Below are 25,400 nucleotides of genomic sequence, written 5' to 3' on the forward strand. Positions count from 1 at the left end.
CACACACACACACACACACACACACACACACACACACACACACACACACACACACACACACACACACACACACACACACACACACACCAAAGCATTACTTATTCAGAATCTTTCAAGTTCACCGACAGACCTAAGGGGCACTCTCTACTGATCAGAGAACACTGGCTGTCTCCTTCTGATAACATAATAGTCAACTAAAAGACAGTGAAGGTTACAGACACTATTACAGGTGTCGTCGCCTGTACTCTGGTGTCGTCGCCTGTGCTCTGGTGTCGTCACCTGTGCTCTAGCTATTCTTAGCGCCCGTTATTTGCTCAGACACAACTGCCAAAGACAAGAAGGGAGCGTGTATTTGCTTATGTAACCTTTACGTATCCAGTTAAATTTGGAAATGAGAATGAATTCTATTCCAATAACGACCTGCTGGCCAGCGGAACAATGGAGTCCTGTGTTGCCCAGACAAACTGTGATTGTGTGGTTATTATTGTAGGACTTCCATGGCTATTACAACAGACTGACGTCTGGCAGTCCAAATGCACGTAACTGTTGGACAGGACTGGAATATTGGGGACAAAATGACTGCAAAGTCAATGACGCTTTTGTGAAGCTGCGTAGATTTATTTCCCATACATTACTATAATCGGCTTTTGGGATTAACATGGTTTTCTTCAACATGGAACTGAACTTTCAGAGAACTTAGAGGAGGGATGAAGTCATACTGTATTTGACATGTTTTTGTGGTTAAGACTTGGATAGGATATTGTTCCAAGGTGTAATGTGTACCACAGTGAGTTGGTAGAAAGGAGACAGCTCTACCAACCTATTCACAAAACCATCTGGTGTTTGGGACTGGACTCCCTGTGGAAATAAACAATATTGAAAAGAGGTGTGTTTTTGGTGAAGTAAAATCAATCTTAGTCACCATGCTCACCGAATGTGTCTTTTAGTCATTAAAAGTACAAATGGAACTGAAATAGAATGGAAGCATTCTGTTCCTTCCCCCTCTACAGCACATTTCAAACCCAAGAACAAAACAATGCACTTCATCTTATCATTGAGAAACAATAGAAATGTCTGCTGATACAATTCCACTGAGGCTGTGAAATGATACATTATTATTGATGTGATGTTCCCTAGTCTATGTTCCCCACTTTTTTTCACAGGCAATTGTTTTATCTAGTTCCCCTTGCCACGGCAGCTAAATATCACTCTTTTGTCCATCCCTCTATTCTAACCTTTAATTTCATTAGCAGATTACACACTTCTTTATCAGTCCTACAATAAAAGAGGGTGTTAATATCTTCTAATAGATATGCAATATAGCTCTCTCTCTCTCTCTCTCTATGCCTTTCTCAATTCAATTTAAGAGTTTTATTGGCATGGGAAACATTAGTTAACTTGGCCAAAGCAAGTGAAATAGATAATAGACAAAGGTGAAATAAACCATAAAAATGAACAGTAACCATTACACTCACAAAAGTTCCAAAAGAATAAAGACATTTCAAATGTCATATTATGACTATGTACAATGTTATAATGATGTGCAAATAGTTCAAGTGCAAAAGGGAAAATAAATAAACATAAATATAGGTTGTATTTAGAATGATGTTTGTTCTTCACCGGTTGCCCGTTTCTTGTGGAAGGCTATGCTCACTGAGTGTGTACACCTTTCAAAGATTTCCTTCCTTTTGGGTCAGTCACGGTGGTCATGTATTCATGTACACCTGACTCCAATAATCACCTAATCATGGTCTTCAGTTTAGAATGCAATTTGATTAATCAGCTGTGTTTGCTAGGGATAGAGAAAAAGTGTAACACCAATCATCAGGCCCTCAAGGACTGGAGTTGCCCACCCCTGCTATAGATAGTGGTGTGGATTCGGCTGGGCCTAGTCGTGCTAGAAATGGTGTAGATGAGGATAGGTCTAGTCAGGTTATGGATGGTGGTGTAACTGAGGCTGGGTCTAGTCATGTCATGGATGGTGTTGTAGATGAGGCTGGTTCTAGTCAGGCTATGGATGGTGGTGTAGCTGAGGCTGGGTCTAGTCATGTCATGGATGGTGTTGTAGATGAGGCTGGTTCTAGTCAGGTTATGGATGGTGTTGTAGATGAGGCTGGGTCTAGTCATGTCATGGATGGTGTTGTAGATGAGGCTGGTTCTAGTCAGGCTATGGATGGTGGTGTAGCTGAGGCTGGGTCTAGTCAGGTTATGGATGGTGGTGTAGCTGAGGCTGGTTCTAGTCAGGCTATGGATGGTGTTGTAGATGAGGCTGGTTCTAGTCAGGCTATGGATGGTGTTGTAGATGAGGCTGGTTCTAGTCAGGCTATGGATGGTGTTGTAGATGAGGCTGGTTCTAGTCAGGCTATGGATGGTGTTGTAGCTGAGGCTGGGTCTAGTCAGGTTATGCGAGTGGATGAGGAGAGTAAAGTGGGGAATGGCAAGTGGCTAGGGGTGGTGGAGGATGTTGTCAAGCGTAAGAGGAAAAAGGGGGAGAAGAAAGGAGGTGGGAGGGGAGGGGAGAGGCTGGTGTGGTCAAAAGCACTAAGGATCCTTTGCCTGGTGTGGGGAGGAGGCTCCGAATTTAGAGAAAGGGCAGCTGGTCAGGATGGGAGATGGAGATGAGGAGGAGGAGGAAGATGAGTCTGAGGAAGAGGACAATGAGGAGGCTTTTTTTCAGACTCCTCCACAATGGGTCCAGAGCTGACAGCCTGCCAGTTAGGCAGAGGGGTCAAAGTACACAGTGAGGGAACTGCCAAGGTTCCTGAATGAGACTAAAGGGAAAGTTTTGTAAAAATGCTATGAAAAATGAGGGGCATGGTGTCCTCTCACCCAGCAAACGTTTTAGGTTGAGGAAGTGGGTCACAACCATGCGTAAGGGTCTACCTTCAGATGCTTTTTAGATGAATAGTTCTTATCTAACACTGGGATATTTTTAGCTTTACAATTGATCTCTTTCTTTGTTGGCTTTTCTCCCACTTCTTATGGAGACTCTTCGGGTAGGCTCGCTCAATATAAATGGCGCCAGAGATGCGGGAAATAGTCTGTTGGGTGAATATGTAAAACAAAAATAGTACAGGTTTTGTTTCTGCTGGAGACGTGGGACACCCACTGTTGTTTACCCAACACCCCCGAGTGGCGCAGCCGTCTAAGGCACTGCATCTCAGTGCTAGAGGCGTCACTACAGACACCCTGGTACGAAACCAGGCTGTATCACAACCAGCCGTGATTGGGAGACCCATAGGGCGGAGCACAATTGGCTCAGTGTCATCCGGGTTTGGCCGGTGTATGCCATCATTGTAAATAAGAATATGTTATTAAAAACCTCTTGGTGTTGGGGGGCAGTATTTTCATTTTTGGAAAAAAAAACGTTCCTGTTTTAAACGGGATATTTTGTCAGGACAAGATGCTAGAATATGCGTATAATTGACAGCTTTGGATAGAAAACACTCTAACGTTTCCAAAACTGTAAAGATATTGTCTGTGAGTATAACAGAGCTGATGTTGCAGGCGAAAGCCTGAGAAAAATCCAATTCGGAAGTGCCACCGGTTTTGAAAGCGCTGCGTTCCAATGACTCCCTATTCAGCTGTGAATGTACCATCAACAAGCTTATGCTTTCTACGTATTCCCCAAGGTGTCTACAGCATTGTGACGTAGTTTTACGCATTTCTGTTGAAGAATAGCCGTAGGCGGCCACATCGCGTAAGTGGTCACATGGTGGCTCCGAGAGAGATTCTCGCGTAAAATACAGAGGTAGCCATTACTCCAATCGGTCCTAGTGAAAAACTAATTGTCCCAACGGATATAGACTCTAGCAGTGCAAGGGAAAATAGTCGGAGGACAAGTTGTTAGTCCGTACCGAAGCCATGGGGGGAAAAATAAAGAATCTTTATCCACGCAATGAATTTGGGACCAAAGCCAAATCTCTAAAGGGCAGCTGTTAGGTAATCCCACTCAACGCGGTCAAACGCTTTTTCCGCATCAAGTGAGACCACCACCTCCGGGTCTTCCGACGCTGGGGAGTACAGTATATTCATAAGGTGCCTAATATTGAAAAACAAATGCCTATTTTTCACAAAGCCAGTAGGGTCAGAGTGTATTACTTGGTGCAGCGAGCCTTCCATATGGATGGCTAAAAGCTTGGCTAGGATTTTGTAATCACAGTTTAAAAGCGAGATTAGGCGATAGGATCCACATTCCAGGGGGGTCTTTGTTTTTCTTTAATAGTAATGAAATTGAAGCCTGATAAAGACTAGGTGGTAGCTTTGAGGTATTAAGCCACTCTGCAAATAGTCGAGACCAGAATGGGCAAAGCAGACCAGAATACGTCCTGTAAAATTTGGTTGGAAAACCGTCCGGACCCGGTGATTTACCACTTTTCATTGCGGACACTGCAGTTGCAATCTCCTCAGGTGTAAATTCTTCTTCTAGACAGTCATGGGAGTCTGTATCAATTGAAGGCATATTCAAGCCAATAAAGAAGGAATCAATCAGCAACGGGTCTTGAGGGGATTCAGAGGTGTATAGTGCAGAGTAAAATTGTTTGAATTGATCATTGATCTCTTTATGTATAACTGTGATGGCACCAGACGGGGTCCTTATTTGTGGGATTAAACGTGAGGCCTCAGATTTACGGATCTGATATGCAAGGAGTTTACTGGCCTTGTCGCCTTGTTCATACACTCTGTACCGAGCTCGCAAGAGTAACTGTTCAGCTTGCCTGATAGAAAGCTCATCAAATTCAGATTGGAGTAGTTGGCGCTCTTTATGCAGATCAGAGGAAGGATCCGTAGCATACTTCTCATCCAATGTGGCTATGGACTCGCTCAGGTACCAAAGTTGCTGAGAGCGAACTCTGTTTTGGTTGGCTGTATAAGAAATCATTTGGCCACATAGGTATGCTTTGAGAGACTCCCATATGGTAGAGCAGGACTTACCTGGTGTTGAATTAGTTTCTAGGAATAAGGTGATTTCAGAAGAAAGGAAATTGACAAACTCCTTATATGAGAGTAAAATGAGGTTAAGACGCCATGGAAAACACATAGGAGGTCGCTGGGGAAACTCTAGTTCAAGCACTAATGGTGAATGGTCAGAGATAACAATACTCTCGTAAGTACACTGCCGAAGGTTAAAAATAAGTAATCAATCCAGGAGTATGTTTGATGAACATGAGAATAAAAGGAATAATGTCTATCTGTAGGATGTAGGAAACGCCAGGCCTCAAACATTGAAGAAAGGATCATCTGAAGAAAGGGTTGAATAAGTAGGGCACATTTAGATGGGCCTGTAGTTGTTCGTGAGAACTGGGGACATTTTACAGTTGAAATCCCCCCCTAAAATCAACAAAGGAGAATCTAAATTGGTTATAGCAGACAAAAAGGGAGAAGTGAAACTTGTCATCCCAAGTGGTGTCATAAACACTAGCCAAAACAAGAGGGGTAGAAAACAGTTTACCGGTTACTATGACGTATCGTCCCTTGGGATCAGCAATAACCTCAAAAGCTACAAAGGGAGTAGCTTTATCAACCAAAATGGCAGCACCTCTTGATTTACTGTGAAAGTTAGAGTGGAACACTTGACCAACCCAGTCCCTACACATCCTAAAATGCTCACCAGTCCTCAAGTGAGTCTCTTGTAGAAATGCAACATTTGCATTCAAACCCTTTAAGTGTGTCAACACCCTCTTACGCTTCACCGGGTTATTAACCCCTTTGATGTTCCACGAAATGTACTTGATCGCATTATTTCGGCCCCCCCTGGGCGTTCCCGTTATACAACCCTGTCATTAGAGCATAGAATGGAAAAGCAATGAGCGCAATGAGCGCCCAAAAACCCCAGAATAACTTCTCTCAGAGTAATAATGTACAGAATGACAACATTAGAACTGAACAATACAACCGGTAATGGGGGTGTTGTGAGCCGGTAATGGGGGTGATTGCGCGGCCAAAGGGGGGAGGGGCCACCAATGTTTCCGCCACTGAAGGTGACGACAGAGACTGGGGACTGGCAAGGGGGATGGAGGACTTGTTGGATTTTAACACTCCGAGCCTCTGAGGGGGTGGGAGGTAAAGCCTTCTACAAGCTCTGCATTAAGGTGAGGAACATTAGGAGCCTAACAGGAGTAAAGGCACATCAGTGGCAGGTGGTATGTGGGGTGGGGTGGAGAGTATGGTGGGTTTTAGATGGAGGGGGCTCTACAAACTCCCAGTACCAAAGAGGTCAGGGGACCTCCAGTGGAGGGTTCTACATGGAGCCTGGCCACTAGTAGCTGGTTGACAAATGTGGGTTGTTGAATTTTCTGTTTGCTTCAGGCAAAGTTGGCTATTTGGCTAACAAGGAGGAGCAGGGTCAAAGGTGGGGGGATAACAGACCCTTTACTATTATTTAATGGGATGGTCTCTGCACGCCTTAGGGTGGAATTTGAGTTCTATAAAATTATTAAAAAGTGTGGAGATGTTTCAGAAGATTTAGTGTGTTTAGCTGGGGAAGATGGGTTGGATATATGATTGTAGAAGTAGTTAGGTTTTGATTATTGAGATGTATGTTGTTTTGTATCGTGGGGTAGAGGGCAAGGTGAGTATACAGCACCAGGGATATTTGTTTTTTGAAGGTGGATGGGGGTGGTGGGGGTGGTGAGGTTTTAATGAAATGAGGATGTATCATTAAAGAAAGACAAAAAGTCCAAAGTCTCTCTCTCCCCCTTCTTTCTCTCTCTCTCTTTCTTCCTATCTCTCTCTCTCTCTCTCTCTCTCTCTCTCTCTCTCTCTCTCTCTCTCTCTCTCTCTCTCTCCCTCTCTCCCTCTCTCTCTCCCTCTCTATCTCTCTCTTTCTTCCTCTCTGCTCTCTCTCTGCTCCCTCCCTCCCTCCCTCTCCCTCTCTTTCTCTCTCTCTGCTCCCCCCCCTCCCTCCCTTTCTCTCTCTCTCTCTCTGCTCCCCCTCCCTTCCTTTCTCTCTCTCTCTGCTCCCCCCTCCCCTTTTAATGAAATGAGGATGTATCATTAAAGAAAGACAAAAAGTCCAAAGTCTCTCTCTCTCTCCCTCTTCTTTCTCTCTCTCTTTCTTCCTATCTCTGCTCTCTCTCTCTCTCTCTCTCTCTCTCTATCTCTCTCTCTCTCTCTCCCTCTCTCTCTCTATCTCTCTTTCTTCCTCTCTCTGCTCTCTCTCTTTCTCTCTCTCTCTCTGCTCCCCCTCCCTCCCTTTCTCTCTCTCTCTCTCCCCCTCCCCTTTTAATGAAATGAGGATGTATCATTAAATAAAGACAAAAAGTCAAGTCTCTCTCTCTCCCCCTTCTTTCTCTCTCTCTCTTTCTTCCTATCTCTGCTCTCTCTCTGCCACCCCCCTCTCTCTCTTTCTTCCTCTCTCTCTGCTCTCTCTCTCTGTCTGCTCCCCTCCCTCTCTCTCTGTCCCCCCCCTCTCTCTCTCTCCATTCACCAGAGTCTGTTTCTCTCATTGAGATGTCTTCCAATTTAGACCGTCGACTGGGATCAGTTACCAATAAGCGAAGGGCAGACGCTATTTCAGTTTCCGCCAAAGCAGTGACACATCAAGCCTTCTCTCTCCTGTTGTTAAAATGCTCTTAGCATTTTTTAAATTAGCCGGAAATGTAACCATTACATGGCTCATATCACCTGTGGTTTTGAATGTCACATCATTTCTCTCCAGTTAGCCCGTACGTCCGGGCCGTCATTTGTAATACATTGCCATCGAAATTCTGCACTGTTTTCTGTTTTATACAAATGGACATTTCTATATGAGTAACTATGTGTGTGTATGTGAATATTTATTTCTCTCTCTCATCATTCATCATCCATTTCCCAGCTAAAGTATGTGTTTTGTCCCTTGTGGATTATACTTTTTTTTAAATCATACTGTCTTTTTATTTATATATCTCCTTATTTGGATCTCAGAGTGTCCATATCTACATATCTGTAGTGACTACATTATTATTCATTACCCTTGTGGATATACCGTACATGAGTATATGGTTTAGTCAAACTTCCTGTTTGTGTATAGTTATCTCTCCCTCCATCCGCCTCAACTTTCTCCCCCCTATTCAAACTCCCTCCCTGTATTCCATCTCTCTCGATCTCTCTCCCCATCTATCCTTCGTTCTTTTCTATTTACCTCCAACATAGTTCTAAGTATTTTCTTCCTCCTCTCTGTATTTTCCCCAGGTGCGTAATGTGACGGTGGATGGAGGGTTTGGGTCCTGGTCAGGCTGGGGGGCCTGTAGCAATACTGATGGAGGCAGTGCTGGGTCCTGTCTGTGTCGGACCAGGGCGTGTGATAACCCCACACCCCAGTGTGGGGGTCAGTCCTGTCATGGACTCAACGTGGAGGTGGCCAACTGCTCCAGGTATATGTCTGTCTGTCTGTCTGTCTGTCTGTCTGTCTGTCTGTCTGTCTGTCTGTCTGTCTGTCTGTCTGTCTGTCTGTCTGTCTGTCTGTCTGTCTGTCTGTCTGTCTGTCTGTCTGTCTGTCTGTCTGTCTGTCTGTCTGTCTGTCTGTCTGTCTGTCTGTCTGTCTGTCTGTCTGTCTGTCTGTCTTTTCATTTGTATTTGTCAATCTGACCTTTTCTCACAAAGACACCACAAGCTTACAGTTCATGTTATGGATAATACATGAAATAGAGTATATATTTAATTCGACAACAGAAAGATTTTCCCAATAGCAAGCATTCTATCTTTCTCCACCGCCTTGTGTGTGTAACCCTGTGGTCTGTGTTTCTCTATAGGAATGGAGCGTGGACCCCCTGGACTCTGTGGGCTCCCTGCAGTACCAGTTGTGGCATTGGCTTCCAGGTCCGCCAGAGGTCCTGCAGCAACCCCACCCCGCGCCACGGAGGACGAGTGTGTGTGGGGCAGAACCGAGAGGAGAGGTACAGGACTCACACACATAAATTCATACACATGTACACACGCACATAGCCACTTATACTCAACCGTAAATCCACGCAAGATCACCTCACACAGTCCCCTTGCTGGTGTGAGTGTCACAGAAGTCTTGAGTCCTTCATCTAGCCAGTCATACATTATAATGTCAAATGTATGGCTGGAAGAAATTACTCGCTGTTGTCATAATTTTTTTTTTTATTTTATTTCACCTTTATTTAACCAGGTAGGCAAGTTGAGAACAAGCTAAATTATAGGTGGGCTATGTACAGGTGCAGTAATCTGTGAGCTGCTCTGACAGTTGGTGCTTAAAGCTAGTGAGGGAGATAAGTGTTTCCAGTTTCAGAGATTTTTGTAATCACTTCTGTCCGACTCTGACAGCCAATTAAGAGAGAGAGGGATGTTTCTGAGCCTGGTAATTATCTGAGCTCCACACAGACGAGGGAAGCTGCATTCCTTCTGAAGCTCTGGATCCTCTGCTTTGGTCTGGAATAATCACCTCCAAAAAATATGTTTTGAAGGTTTCTAAGCAACCGATGTGGCCCTCTGAAATATGGGATTTGCAGAGAAAGAAAGTGAGAGGAGAAAAATAAAAGTGAGAGAACATGAAACAGGAAGAGAAGGTCAACACGTCTACAGGTTGTTTGAAGTGAAACTTCTTTACCTGAAACTTTACAACAAAGTAAATAATAATATGAGAATAACTTCAGACAGATACCTTAGTGTCGGGGTACTTTGTTCCTCTATATGTCATTTATACATGGTCCATTTCATCATAGTGAAACATGGGGGACTTGGGCATTCTTTATATGAGACTCCAGCTTCTTTTAGCTACCCAGACATCATGCTGCTAATTTCATTGACCACCTCTGGAGGGAAAGAGGGAGGGGGATAGATAGCGAGAGAGAGCGACACACACACCGAGAGCATGAGCGCCTGAGTTCTCCTGAAAAATAATATAGAATTAGAGTTGGATAAATGTAGATAAACCTGAATTTTTTCGCAAGGACTAATACAGGATAATAACCTCAACATCAAAACCTTCAATCCAAATCACAATTCCACATCAAAAACCTTGATTTAAGACAAAATGACCTGAATGGACTATTACTACCAAGGACTATCAAGAAAAAAACTTCTAACAAACCAAAACCTGCTGAAGAAACACAGCGGAACCTGGAAATTCCATCTGCAACAACACTGAGTGAGTAAAGTTCAGTCTGAACTTACTTCTGAAGGCTAAAAGTAAAAGACAATCATCTGGAGGGAATTGTGTTATGTAAAGCTTAATAAATAAGGCTACAAAGTACCAAGTTGCTAGGAAAGAAACTGAACTGATCAATTATCACTTAAGTGTGAAGTGAGAGGAGTGAAAACTCTTGAGCCTAACAATGGCAGGAGAGTTCCCCAGCTCCCCCATCCACCCAAATGTAGAGGTTTTTGAAGCACCCCTGGCTTATCCCTGTCCAGAGTTTATTAGAATACTGTACCCCATGGATATTAAAAATACACTGCAAGGAATAAGTACAAAAAAAGCTCCTCAAGAGCAATCCAGAGACACTATTTGCTGACTGCTACAAAGAGGGGAACATAAGCAACTTAATTTTCCACACAGACCATCCCCTGGCAGGGCACAGTGCTACAAAGGCACACTAGCCCTATGTCAAGAGACGGCAGTCTGAGAGAGCTGGCTGCTCTACGGACTGAGGTGAGAGAACTTAGAGGCACACATGGCACTGAATGAAGAGGTGAACGCTGAGGTGTGACAGAGAGCAGGACACTCCCACAGAGAAGCCAGACCCCGACTCCAACACAACAATGGGACAGACAACACAGGACCCACCAACCCCTCCTAACAGCCCCCCTGTCAGCTCCCCTGATTGCTGTCTTGACAACCCCAACACATCCACTGAGAACATACAAAAGCCAGAGATTGTGCTCCTCATTGACTCAAATGGCAAATACATTCAAGAGGATCAACTTTTTCACAAACACACACACTCCAGGGCATGCCTAGTGACAACACTAGGCATGCCCTGGAGCTGTTGTCAGGGGACAGACTAGGGTCCCCAGCCACATCATGATTCACATGGGCACAAAGAGGACGCAGGAGGAAAGGATGGCCACAGTACTCAAGGGAGTGATTGAAAAAACATCTTCCACTTTCCCCAAAGCACAAGTGGTTATCTCCACACTGCTACCACAAAAATACTTTCACCCTGCCACCATACAGCAGGTGAATGCAAGCATTTCACAAGACTGTGCCTCAAAACCTAATGTATACCTGGCCCACCACTCCACCCTGGACTTTACGACCAGGTCTACCTCTACAAGGCAGCCATCCCATTGTTTGCCAGGAACCTGAAGGACCCTCAACCGTAGCTCCAGCACCTCACACAGGAGCAACAGAGAATGGACACCCCTCCAAGACCAGCGAGACACCCTCCCAGACCTGCAAACCCCCTCCTGAAGGACCTGCACTGAGACAACACATGCCAAGAGGAACTACACCCAGACCACCCAGACCACAGCATCACCAGCCACACCCCAACCAGCTAAGACCACCCCACGCCCCTGCGACAAGGATCTCAACATGACAGCAGGACATATGCCCAAGCCGTGAGCAGAGCAACAAGCCCAAACCCTAATATTACACCCACCCATATCTCATTCTGCGACCTAAGAGGTATGTATCAGATGCTCAACATGCTCTGCTCACACCTACTGTGATGGTCCGGGCCTAAACCACACAAAAACAAAACTAGACACTACTATGGAACACAAAGCTTTTACTATCTCATCCTGGAATATACAAGGTCTAAGGTCATCTGTCTTTGGCCTAAAGAGCAGGAACACAGACTTCATCAAAGAAATTGGAAAAACAGACATTGTCATCCTACAAGACACATGGTACAGAGAAGATGGACCTACTGATTGCCATCTAGGTTACAGAGAGCTGGTAGTCCCTTCCACCAAATTACCAGGTGTGAAACAGGAAGGATATTCAGGGGATGTGCTAATTTGGTATAGAGCAGACCTAACCCACTCTATTCAATTAGTCAAAACAGGAACATTTTGCATCTGGCAAGAAATTAAAAAGGGTATTATCTAATCAGAGAAAAATGTCCTCATGTGTGCTATGTATATCCCCCCAATAGAATCATTTAACGATGACAGCTTCTCCATCCTAGAGGGGGAGATCAACCATTTACAGGCCCAGGGACATGTACTAGTCTGTGGCGACCTAAATGCCAGAACTGGACAAGAACCTGACACCCTCAGCACACGAGGACAAACACCTACCTGGATGTGACAACATTACCTCCCCCATATCCCCCCTAGATGTAACGGATGTGAAACGGCTAGCTTAGTTAGCGGTGGTGCGCGCTAAATAGCATTTCAATCGGTGACGTCACTTGCTCTGAGACCTTCAAGTAGTAGTTCCCCTTGCTCTGCAAGGGCCGCGGCTTTTGTGGAGCGATGGGAAACAATGCTTCGTGGGTGACTGTTGTTTATGTGTGCAGAGATTCCCTGGTTCGCGCCCGGGTATGGGCGAGGGGACAGTCTAAAGTTATACTGTTACATAGACACAACTACGACAACATAACCAACAAAAACTGGTCACAACTCCTGCAGCTCTGTCGGGCTGGGTATGTTCATAGTCAACGGTAGGCTTCAAGGGGGCTCCTATGGAAGGTACACATATACATTTGAAGTCGGAATTTTACATACACCTTAGCCAAATCCAAATATACTCAGTTTTTCACAATTCCTGACATCATCCTAGTAAAAATGCCCTGTCTTAGGTCAGTTAGGATCACTACTTTATTTTAAGAATGTGAAATGTCAGAATAAATGTAGAGAGAATGATTTATTTATTATTTTATTTATTTCATCACATTCCCAGTGGGTCAGAAGTTTACATACACTCAATTAGTATTTGGTAGCATTGCCTTTAAATTGTGTAACTTGGGTTAAACGTTTTGGGTAGCCTTCGACAAGCTTTCCAATAATAAGTTGAGTGAATTTTGTCCCATTCCTCCTGACAGAGCTGGTGTAACTGAGTCAGGTTTGTAGGTCTCCTTGCTCGTACACGCTTTTTCAGTTCTGCCCAAAAATGTTCTATGGGATTGAGGTCAGGGCTTTGTGATGGCTACTCCAATACCTTGACTTTGTTGTCCTTAAGCCATTTTACCACAACTTTGGAAATATGCTTGGGGCCATTGTCCATTTGGAAGACCCATTTGCGACCAAGCTTTAACTTCCTGACTGATGTCTTGAGATGTTGCTTCACTATATCCATATAATTTTCCTCCCTCATGAAGCCATCTATTTTGTGAAGTGCACCAGTCCCTCCTGCAGCAAAGCACCCCCACAACATTATGTTGCCACCCCCGTGCTTCACTGTTGGGATGGTGTTCTTCGGCTTGCAAGCCTCCCCCTTTTTTCTGCAAACATAATGATGGTCATTATGGCCAAACAGTTCTATTTTTGTTTCATCAGACCAGAGGACATTTCTCCAAAAAGTACGATCTTGGTCCCCATGTGCAGTTGCAAACCGTAGTCTGGCTTTTTTTATGGCGGTTTTGGAGCAGTGGATTCATCCTTGCTGTGCGACCTTTCAGGTTATGTCGATATAGGACTCGTTGTACTGTGGATATAGATACCTTTGTACCTGTTTCCTCCAGCATCTTCACAAGGTCCTTTGCTGTTGTTCTGGGATTCATTCCTTTACACTTGTGTGTGTAAGGTAGTTGTTGTGGAATTGTTAGGTTATATTACATGTTAGATATTACTGTATGGTCGGAACTAGAAGCACAAGCATTTTGCTACACTTGCATTAACATCTGCTAACCATGTGTATGTGACAAATACAATTTGATTTGATTTGATATGCAGTTTTCGCACCAAAGTAGGTTCCTTCCTGAGCGGTATCACGGCTGCGTGGTCCCATGGTGTTTATACTTGCATACCATTGTTTGTACAGATAAACGTGATACCTTCAGGCATTTGGAAATTGCTCCCAAGGATAAAACAGGCTTGTGGAGGTCTACAATTTGATTTCAGAGGTCTTGGCTGATTTATTTTCTCTTTACCTTGATGTCAAGCAAAGAGTCACTGAGTTTGAAGGTAGGCCTTGAAATACATCCACAGGTACACCTCCAATTGACTCAAATGATGTCAATTAGCCTATCAGAAGCTTCTAAAGCCATTACATTTTTCTAAGCTGTTTAAAGGCACAGTCAACTTAGTGTATGTAAACTTCTGACCTACTGGAATTGTGATGCAGTGAATTATAAGTGAAATAATCTGTCTGTAAACAATTGTTGGAAAAATGACTTGTGTCATGCACAAAGTAGATGTCCTAACCTACTTGCCAAAACTATAGTTTGTTAACAAGAAATTTATGGAGTGGTTGAAAAATGAGTTTTAATGACTCCAACCTAAGTGTATGTAGACTTCTGACTTCACCTGTAGCTCATCTCTTGGCAGTAGTACTGTAGACTACTTTATCACTGATCTCAACCCAGAGTCTCTTTGAGTGTTCACGGTCCACTGACACCCCTAACAGATCATAGCAAAATCACACACTACTTGACAGAGTTTTGCTCGGTCATGAGGCATCAAAGACAAAGGAACTGAATAATATTAAGAAATGCTAAACTGTAGCTGGAAGGAGAGTAGTGTGGTATTCTACCAAAAAACAATTAGGCATCAATGAATTCAATCCCTATATCCTGGACAGAATGATTCACTATAATAGTGAAGGTGTAAACCTGACAGTAGAAAACCAAAACAGTATATTTGACCTCTCAGCTTCCCTATTAAATCTAAAACATTCAACCAGACAACCTAAGAAAATGAAACAACAATGACAAATAGTTTGATGAAGAATGCAAAATCCTAAGAAAAAAATTGAGAAACGTATCCTTCCAAAAATATAGAGACCCAGACAACCTGCGTCTACGGCTTCACAATGTTGAATCACTAAAACAATACAGAAATACACTATGGAAAAAGAAGGAACAGCACGTTAGAAATCAGCTCAATGTAATTGAAGAATCCATAGAATCTAACCACTTCTGGGAAAATTGGAAAACTCTAAACAAACAACAACACGTAGAGTTATCTATCCAAAACGGAGATGTATGGATAAACCACTTCTCCAATCTTTTTGGCTCTATGACAAAGAACAAACAGCAAAAACATATACATGATCAAATACAAATCTTATAATCAACTATTAAAGAATTCCAGAACCCACTGTATTCCCCAATTTACATTGAATGAACTACAGGACAAAATACAAACCCACCAACCCAAAAGGCCTGTGGTGTTGATGGTATCTTAAACAAAATTATAAAATATACAGACCACAAATTCCAATTGGGGACACTTATCTCTTTACATCATTCTCAGCTCTGGCAACTTCCCCAATATTTTGGAACCAAGGACTGATCACCCCAATCTACAGAAGTGGAGACATATTTGACCCTAATAACTACCATGTGATATGCGCTAACAGCAACTGTGGGACAATCCTCTGCATTATCATTAACAGCAGACTCATACATTTCCTCAGCGAAAACAATGTACTGAGCAAATGTCCAATTAACTTTTTACCATGTTACTGTACAACAGACCATGTATTCACCCTGCACACCTTAATTGACAAACAAACCAAAACAAAGGCAAAGTCTTGATTTCAAAAAAGCTTTAGACTCAATTTGGCACGAGGGCCTGCTATACAAATGGATGGAAAGTGGTGTTGAGGGAAAAGCGTACGACATTATAAAATCCATGTAGACAAATAACAAGTGTGTGGTTAAAATTAGCAAAAAACACACACATTTCTTTCCACAGGGCCACCCCCCCCCCTTTAAGATTTAGATGCACTATTGTAAAGTGACTGTTCCACTGGATGTCTTAAGGTGAATGCACCAATTTGTAAGTCGCTCTGGATAAGAGCGTCTGCTAAATGACTTAAATGTAAATGTAAAAATGTAAATGGTGAGACAGGGATGCTGCTTAAGCCCCACCCTCTTCAACATACATTGGCGAGGGCACTAGAACAGTCTGCATCAGCCGGCCTCACCCTACTAGAATCTGAAGTCAAATGTCTACTGTTTGCTGATGATCTGGTGCTTCTGTCCCCAACCAAGGAGGGCCTACAGCAGCACCTAGATCTTCTGCACAGATTATGTCAGACCTGTGCCCTGAATGTAAATCTCAGTAAGACAAAAATAATAGAATTCCAAAAAAAGGTCCAGTTCCCAGGACCACGAATACAAATTCCATCTCGACACTGCTGCCCTAGAGCACACAAAAAAATGTAACATACCTTGGCCTAAACACCAGCTCCACGGGTCACTTCCACAAAGCTGTGAGCAATCTTAGAGACAAGGCAAGAAGGGCCTTCTATACCATTAAAAGGAACATACAATTCAACATACCAATTAGGATCTGGCTATAATTACTTGAATCAGTTATAGAACCCATTTCCCTTTATGGTTGTGAGGTCGTGGGTCCACTCACCACCAAGAATTCACAAAATGGAACAAACACCAAATTGAGATGAATTCAGAATTCTGCTAAAATTTTGTAAAACACCAAATACATGCAGAGCAGAATTAGGCCGATGCCCGCTAATGATCAAAATCCAGAAAAGAGACGTTAAATTCTACAACCACCATATCATATCAAAGCCATCACCTACAGAGAATGGAACTTGGAGAAGAGCCCCCTAAGCAAGCTGTTCACAAACAGACCCCACAAAACCCCAGGACAGCAACACAATTAGACCTATCCAGATCATGAGAAAACAAAAAGATAATTACTCAACATATTGGAAATAATTTTGTCAGTGAAAATGTATGGATTAAAAAGTAAATTATTTTCTTTAGGAATGTAGTACAAGTAAAAGTTGTCAAAAATATAAATAGTTAAGTGCAGATGCCCTAAAAAATGACTTAAGTAGTACTTTAAATAGTCTTTACTTAAGTACATTACACCATTGATAACAGGATTGGCTGTTGCATGCAATTTGAATTGTGTTTGAATTGCCTCAAGTATCAGCAAAGGTGCTTTAGATGATGTCACTTGGAACTTGCATCTGCAACAGAAATTGTGTCCAAGTTGCTTTGTGTGACACAGGCATAAGGCATTTGTGTATGAGACAGTAGAACAATTTGTTCTCAGTCAACTTACCTGGTAAAATAAGAGTAAAAAAAAAAAAATAAACAATTATTTCAAAAATGTGACCGTGAGAAAAATGGAAAGAAAGTGTGAAAAAAACAGAGCTGTAAATGACTGAAGAGTTTCCATGGTGACTGAAGCAAGTTTTCAAGGTGAAAAAGAGACTGTAGATTTATCATTTGTTCGAGTGCACTCATAACTATGACTACCCTGCCCCCTCCATCTCTCTCTCTCTCTTCCTCAGTCTTTCACTCCTTGACCCTCTCTCCATCTGTTTCTTTCATACTACCTGCTCAGCCAATAAAACACCTTGAACAGTAGAGCTGTGAGAATGAGAGAATCCATCAGGGTCCTATAGTAGGGCTTGGTGGCTTTATACACTGTGGGGGGAGACACGTGTTAATTGATGAAATATGCTGTATCACTCTGATCTTGCGGTGGAGAAGGGTCTGTCTGTTCCAAAAGAGTAGGTTTTCTTGATCCTGCTCATGCTCTGTCCGCTCACTCTCTCTCAATTCAATTCAATTCAAGGTGCTTTATTGGCATGGGAAACGTGTTACAGTCTCTCTCTCTCTCTCTCTCTCTCTCTCTCTCTCTCTCTCTCTCTCTCTCTCTCTCTCTCTCTCTCTCTCTCAATTCAATTCAATTCAATTCAAGGGGCTTTATTGGCATGGGAATTATGTGTTAACATTGTCTATCTCTCTTACTGTCCTCTCTCTCATTCTGTCTGATCTATCTATCTATCTATCTATCTATCTATCTATCTCCTCTCATTTCTGTCCTAATTGAAAAGCAAACTGTCTTGACTTGTTAAAGGCATGTAGTGATTCCCACCGAATGCAAGTACAGATGTACAGAACAAATGGTGTGGAATGTAGACTCAGCTATACGTTGAACCACTTTGATTTTGGGAGTGCGCTCTCCCTTTAATGATAGGAATAGGGTGGAGGGTTTTTCTGCTGTGGCCGTAGAGCCTCCTTTAATAGATATTCATCTCAGACGTACAGGCACACTTTATTTATAAAGCCTGATGGCTGTAGTTAGAGCTTAAGTGTAGCGTCAACATACGGTGCAGAGCATTCGGTTTTCTTGCTGGGGGGGCAGGGAGACCCCCAGCTCCTCTAAAACTATTGACAACTCTGTGCTGTTTTCAAGGGATTGTTTAATATATGTTGACACTATTTGGTTTTAATATCATCACCTCTTGAAGAGCATAGTCAGAACAATTGCACACAGTTAGCTTTATCATCAGTTACACAGCAAGTAACTACATGCTTTTCATAATCAGTAAGCATCAGTTGATTATGTCATTTTAGATACGTGGGGGTAGCCTCACGATATCTCTCAATATTGGCCACCATTAATTGAATATTTGAGTGATATAAAATAAACGTTAACTATACCTGACAAGTATGAGTGGTTTAGGTTCATTTCCCATCCTTTGTGGGCTCTGTCTGTCAAGCAACGAAGAACGTATTTGCCAATGTACTGTTAGCTGATGTTTACTTTGCAAGCTACCGGCAGAAGCTTTGTACAGTTGGCTAAAAATAGTGATAAGTAGAGGTAATGTACTTTTTTCTCCAACCACAGAGGTCTACCCAGCGAAGTTAGCGAACAATAAAATTATCCCGTTTTCAACATTGTTTTCAAGAGTATTTAATAAGGATTGCACTTTGTCATCATAGGGTATTGTGTGTTATAGAGTATTGTAAAAAATGTATTCAGGCTTTAACACAACAAAAATGTGGAATAAGTCAAGGGGTATGAATACTTTCTGAAGGTGTAAAGGTGTGAAGCTCGCCGCCATTGGACTCTGGAGCTTCCCCCAACCTTGTGGCAACAGTTTGGGGAAGGCCCTTTGCTGTTTCAGCATGACAGTGCCCCCATGCATAAAGGTCCATACACAAATGGTTTGTCGAGATCAGTGTGGAAGAACTTGACTGGCCTGCACAAAGCCCTGACCTCAACCCCATCGAACCCCTTTGGGATGAACTCCATATTAATGCCCATGATTTTGGAATGAGACGTTTGAAAAGCAGGTGTCCACATACTTTTGGTCATGTAGTGTATATATTAATGATGAAAAGTCACTCTTTTCACACCCAACTGTCTGAGTACCTGACCAGGGGCATCCTAGCAGTTTGTCCTTGTTTGCTGGCTGTAGGAAGAGAAACCGTTATAAAAACCAATCAGTCAATGCCATGGGGCAGAAGTCTGGCTGGCTAATGCTCAGGTTTATGTACCTTATGCTAGCATCCCCCTCAGCACATGTCCACTGTATTCCCCTGCTTACTCAGCTCCTATAGGCAAATTATTAGTACCATTTTCTTCTTGACTTCCTCCCCAGTTTTACTGAGGGTGAAGGAGGGAAGGGGAGGCCGTTGCATTTTACAAAGGCTAATCTAATCAGTGAGCAGAACAATTTGCATGGCTGGATTGACGATGAGTTTAGCGAAGCTCTAAATCTATTTACTATGGATCTGGCTTAGGTCTGACTCTTCCATTCTGAGGCTCAGCCGGGGACCCTGCAGATCAATGCTAATATCGCTACCATTTAGGTCTGACTCTTCCATTCTGAGGCTCAGCCGGGGACCCTGCAGATCAATGCTAATATCGCTACCATTTAGGTCTGACTCTTCCATTCTGAGGCTCAGCCGGGGACCCTGCAGATCAATGCTAATATCGCTACCATTTAGGTCTGACTCTTCCATTTTGAGGCTCAGCCGGGGACCCTGCAGATCAATGCTAATATCGCTACCATTTAGGTCTGACTCTTCCATTCTGAGGCTCAGCTGGGGACCCTGCAGATCAATGCTAATATCGCTACCATTTAGGTCTGACTCTTCCATTCTGAGGCTCAGCCGGGGACCCTGCAGATCAATGCTAATATCGCTACCATTTAGGTCTGACTCTTCCATTCTGAGGCTCAGCCGGGGACCCTGCAGATCAATGCTAATATCGCTACCATTTGCGTTATATCCCATCCCTTTCACCCCCTCTCTTTCTTTCGCTTTCTCATTTTTCCTGCAATCGGTGCTCCTCTCCCTCTCCCTTTCTACCTTCCTCTCGCTCGCTTTTTCTTCCTCGCTCTGTCATCTCTTGCTCTATCTCTCTCTCTTTCTCCCCTTTCCTCAGCCGAATCTCAGGCACTTTAATGTAAATAGGTTTATAGAAAAACAGAGTAATGCACCAATGTTTTCCTATTTCAACTTTTCATTGCGCTCCAGAAAGCAACATAATATACACTAAGTATAGCAAACATTAGGAACCTCCCCAGCCTGAATTCATTGGGGCATGGACTCTGCTAGGTGGCCCATTTTAACTCCAATGCTTCCCACAGTTGTGTCAAGTTGGCTGGATGTCGTTTGGGTGGTGGACCATTCTTAATACTCACAGGGAACTGTTGAGTGTGAACAACCAAGCAGCGGTGCAGTTCATGACACAAACTGGTGTGCCTGGTACCTACTACCATACCCTGTTTTCTTTTGTGTCCCACGTTTCAATTGTCTCAAGGCTTAAAAATCGTTCTTTGACCGGTCTCCTCCCCTTCATCTACACTGATTGAAGTGGATTTAACAAGTGTCATCAATAAGAGATCATAGCTTTCAGCTGGATTCACCTGGCAGGTCTATGTCATGGAAAGAGCAGTTCTTCATGTTTTGTACACAGTGTGTGTTATCTGTTATATGTATAAGCCGATATAACAAGGCCTATCTCTTTCTCTCGGAGTCAAATCTCAGACACGATGAGGTAAGGGAAATCTGCGTGAGTCACCATCACTAAAGTTTTTATCCAACATAAAATGTTTTTCATGGTTACACAAACACTGCTGAAGTTGTAGTTTGTGTAAGTATATGGGCAATAATTAGACTATCAATAGCATCACATTTTTGGATAATGAACTCCACAAATTAACCTATGGAACAGTACAGTAATAATTAAATATTGTAATTAAACATGATTCATGAGTCTATGTGGCTTTTTCAAAGGCAGCACCATTAAAATATGTGGGATATGCATGTAGACTCATTAAGATATAACTTTCATAAAGGCACATTACATGCATGTTTAAGTCTGAATTTCAGAGGAATATCAAAATGGGTTACCACATACATGGTGCATTTGCAGGCTTTGTTAAATTCTAGTAATTCTAGTTTAATAGTGTGTCATTTCTCTGTCGTTGATGGCGACATAAAAGCAATATACTTCGGTCTGTAAAAGATCTTTGTTTTAATGGAGTTAACTTAATTTATCTGTAAGTCTGTCTGTCGGTCTGTCTTTGGACTGTACAGAAGTGCTCTATAGTCATTGTTGTCTTGTGGCATCAGTAGCTCCAACTCCTTAAAAGCTATGTTGGTTCGCTGCCTTAGCTTGTGGTCTAAAATATGGTAAGGTTTTCAGAAGCCCAGTGTCCCTCTTTTATAATTGTACTGTTGTGTATCATGTAAAAAATACCACTTATTTACGACCAACCATTCCAAAGACAGACTGACTCAGGGATACTATTGGGCAAAGTAAAGACCTCAGATTGCACATGGCCCCCAGCACTCCCATAGCCTCTCTGTGTGTACTCGTATTCTCACACACACACACACACACACACACACACACACACACACACACACACACACACACACACACACGCGCGCGCGCACGCACGCACGCACGCACGCACACACACACACACACACACACACACGCACACGCACACGCACACGCACACGCACACGCACACGCACACGCACACACTCATCCGCCGAGGTCTTTGTCCTTCCTAGGTATTGTAACGAGCACCTGCCCTGCCCGCCTCATGTCTATTGGTCGGCCTGGTCGGCATGGGAACGCTGCACGGTGCCCTGCGGAGGCGGCATCCAATCACGTCGCAGGACCTGCGAGAACGGCAACGAGTGCCCTGGGTGTGCCCAGGTATGTCACACACACACACACAAACAGATCTGGGCTGAACTTCCATAGCAGCCTGACCTTGAACTTCTTAACCATCTAAACTGTAACTTTGAACTTTAAGGGTCATCCCCTCCAAAATCCCCTAGTATTTATATTCAGCCATGGCACTTCTTAACATGTTGTTAAGAACAGCAGATACATGACCAATGCTAACCATTAACATGTAACCATTAACATGTAACACTAAATCACCCCCCTATAGGGTCTTACACTATATTCCCTCAACTGAATACACATATTAAAATACACAAGTACACGTTAGATTGCTAATCACTTTTATTAGTCTATCTACTGTATGCTGACAACAAATGAATATCAAAAAATATGATTTTATTGTATTTTTGCCACATCCTAGTGCTGAGTAATGAAGTCCAAGGCTGGGTGATGCAGGAGGGATGTAATGGCACGTTGTGTATGTCAGCTTCGCTGGTGTCCTCTTGGGTGTCAGGAGGATGATGAGACTGGCATGTTATTTTAACACTATTTTCAAACCCACTCCTCCCTCCGTCCACGGGCCTGGTAGAAATAGAAAGGAAGACACATGACCATGAGATTCCTTTACAGTTGAAATGGATTAGTGAGTAGGGGTCAGAGAGAGTCACATGACAACCAGTAACAGATGTACAGTATAAGTGTGTGAGGGTCAGATGTACTGACTATAGACACTTTTATAAAGATAGCACCATGGTCTCTATATGGGTCAAATGATTAGAGTTACAGCTTATAAATGTTTCACTGTGCACTGGCAAACCATTTCAGAGCTATATAAATATATACTGTTGCATTATAGCATTCCATAGCAACCATATCTACTGTTGCATTCCATAGCAACCCCATCAGGAGCTGGTAATGACGCATGACTAATGTAATATTGCTGGCAAGCTGAAAGTAGCAACTTACAACCCACAGCAAAGTAGTAACATATCTGATAATGTTCTGTGATTAACCTAACTAAGCACAGATAACCCTTTAACAACTGAGAGAGCTGACCTCCCATACCTTAACAGTCTAACTGTAATGAAGCATGACTGATACCCCATAAAACAACTGAGAAAACGGCACGGCCACACACACTTATACAGAAGCACTATCTTTTCACTACCCTGGTGGGTGTCTGTTCACACACACACTTAGTCCATCAATGTTGATGATGAAGACTGCTCCTCTTGTGGATGGGGGTAGGGGTAGGTTAGCGCAATTGCCGCTTGTGCCACTTCATGTGGTTGTGGGGGCCGATGTGAGAGCTGAGAAACGTGTGTTGGGAGTCGGATGGCGTTGTCCCAGCTGCACGTTGGTGTCTTTGGCTGCATCTCTCGCATCTCCTATGTAAGATGCTGTCTTCTAGGTTTTTCAGGCTAGAGGGATGGATGTTACAGTGCTTCAGCAGGTCCTCTGACCTCCAGCAGAGCGCTTGTCTGCACTTAGCTGGCCTTAGAGATATCGGCGGGGGAGGCAGTGTTCAGGCATTCGGATCACGTGGCCGAGCCAACAGAGGAGTCGGTCAGCTTGGTGTTGGTAAGGATATCGTTATGGGGTACTCTGTCCTCCCAGGTTAGCCCTAAGATGCGCTGTAGGCATCTGATTTGAAAGGTTTCCAAGATGTTTATGTTTTGCCTATATGGGGTCCAGGTTTCTGAGCCATAAAGCAGGTGGAGACACATTGTATACTGCCACTTTGGTATGGGTCTTGAGGTTTACATTTTCCAAAACCCTGGCCCCGAGTCATCCGATGGAAGCAGAGACTTGTTCCTCTATGGATCACGCCAGAGAGAGGACAGCGCCAAGGTAGGTGAAATGGGGTACATCTTTGAGGAGAACACCACCAGTGATGGAAGAATGGAGTGGGGGTGATGTGGATGAGAGTTGTGTAATTATTTCTGTGTTTTGGGTATTGTCTTGGAGGTCAACAGGTAGAGGAGACCAGGTTGAAAGTGTGTTGTATGGATTCTGGGGTATGAGCCAGACGTGAATTCAAAGATCTGTTTGGGTCCTGTTTTTGTGTGGTCTTGAAGAGGTTTCCATCCAGATGGTACTGTAGCTGGATTCCGTCGGTTGAGCCAAGGGAGTTGTTTGACAGGCTTGTAACTGCAGAAATGACCTGGAGCCAGAACACAGCCTTGCTTGACCCCAACCTCTACGCTAAAGGGCTCTGATTGATGCCCACCAAGCACAACTCTGGCGTGCATTCCTTCATGGAATTGTTTTAAGACACTCAGAAACTTGGGAGGCAACTCAAGTTTGGTGAGCTGCTGCCAGAGCATCTCACGTTTGATGGTGTCAAAGGCTTTGACGAGGTTTATCAAAGCTATGTAGAGGTCTTGGTTTTGTTCCTGGCACTTTTCCTGCATTTGTTTGGCCACAAAAAAATCATGTTGGTGGTGCTCCTGCCTTTCCTGAAGCCACGCTGTGATTTTGGGAGGAAGTTTTCAGATAGGTGCTACGCGAGTAGATAGCACATTATCCTTGCAATGATCTTGGGCTCCCGAGTGGTGCAGTGCTTTAACCTCTCTAGGGTACATGGGATGCTAACATCCCACCTGACCAACATCCAGTGAAAGTGCAGGGCGCCAAATTCAAACAACAGAAATCTCAATCTCATTTAAATTCCTCAAACATACATGTGTTATACACCATTTTAAAGATAAACTTGTTGTTAATCCCAACACAGTGTCCGATTTCAAAAAGGCTTTACGACAAAAGCATACCATGCAATTATGTTAGGTCTGCACCTAGTCACAAAAAAACTCATCCATTTTTCCAGCCAAAGAGAGGAGTCACAAAAAGCAAAAATAGAGATAAAATGAATCACTAACCTTTAAAAATGAATCACTAACCAAATACTTATTTTACACCATCATTTGCAAATAAATCCTACAATCTGGAATTTTTTTTCTTCATTATGTTTGTCATAGTTGAAGTGTACCTATGATGAAGATTACAGACCTCTCTCATCTTTTTAAGTGGGAGAACTTGCACAATTGGTGGCTGACTAAATACTTTTTTTGCCCCACTGTATATAATCCATCTTTAGGATGTTTTTATCATAAATATTCAGTAATGTTTCAACCGGAGAATTCCTTTGTCTTTAGAAATGAAAGGGAACGGAGCTAACTCTCACGGGCGCTTGCCTGACTGAGCACATGGCCTTCTGGTAGACCCATGACTTAATCAGCTCTCATTCTCTTCCACTTCACAGTAGAAGCCTGAAACAAGGTTCTAAAGACAGTTGACATCTAGTGGAAGCCTTAGGAAGTGCAATATGACCCCACAGACATTGTATAATGGATAGGCTAAGAATTGAAAACCTACAAACCTCAGATTTCCCGCTTCCTGGTTGGATTTTTTCTCAG

At 43.2% G+C, this 25,400-nt stretch overlaps 1 protein-coding gene across 4 annotated transcripts in view; it reads left to right on the forward strand.

Moving 5' to 3' along the window:
- sema5a (sema domain, seven thrombospondin repeats (type 1 and type 1-like), transmembrane domain (TM) and short cytoplasmic domain, (semaphorin) 5A) overlaps nucleotides 1–25,400 on the forward strand; it is a 210,875-nt gene that overhangs the window by 133,799 nt on the left and 51,676 nt on the right. For all 4 annotated transcript variants that reach the window (XM_046292575.1, XM_046292573.1, XM_046292571.1 and 1 more), the window contains 3 exons: nucleotides 8,173–8,354; nucleotides 8,733–8,876; nucleotides 21,864–22,011. In XM_046292575.1, the coding sequence (XP_046148531.1) occupies nucleotides 8,173–8,354; nucleotides 8,733–8,876; nucleotides 21,864–22,011 (474 nt within the window). The remainder of the gene's footprint in view (nucleotides 1–8,172; nucleotides 8,355–8,732; nucleotides 8,877–21,863; nucleotides 22,012–25,400) is intronic.

The sequence above is a fragment of the Oncorhynchus gorbuscha genome, linkage group LG12, assembly GCF_021184085.1.
Source record: "Oncorhynchus gorbuscha isolate QuinsamMale2020 ecotype Even-year linkage group LG12, OgorEven_v1.0, whole genome shotgun sequence".
Classification (NCBI taxonomy): Eukaryota; Metazoa; Chordata; class Actinopteri; order Salmoniformes; family Salmonidae; genus Oncorhynchus; species Oncorhynchus gorbuscha.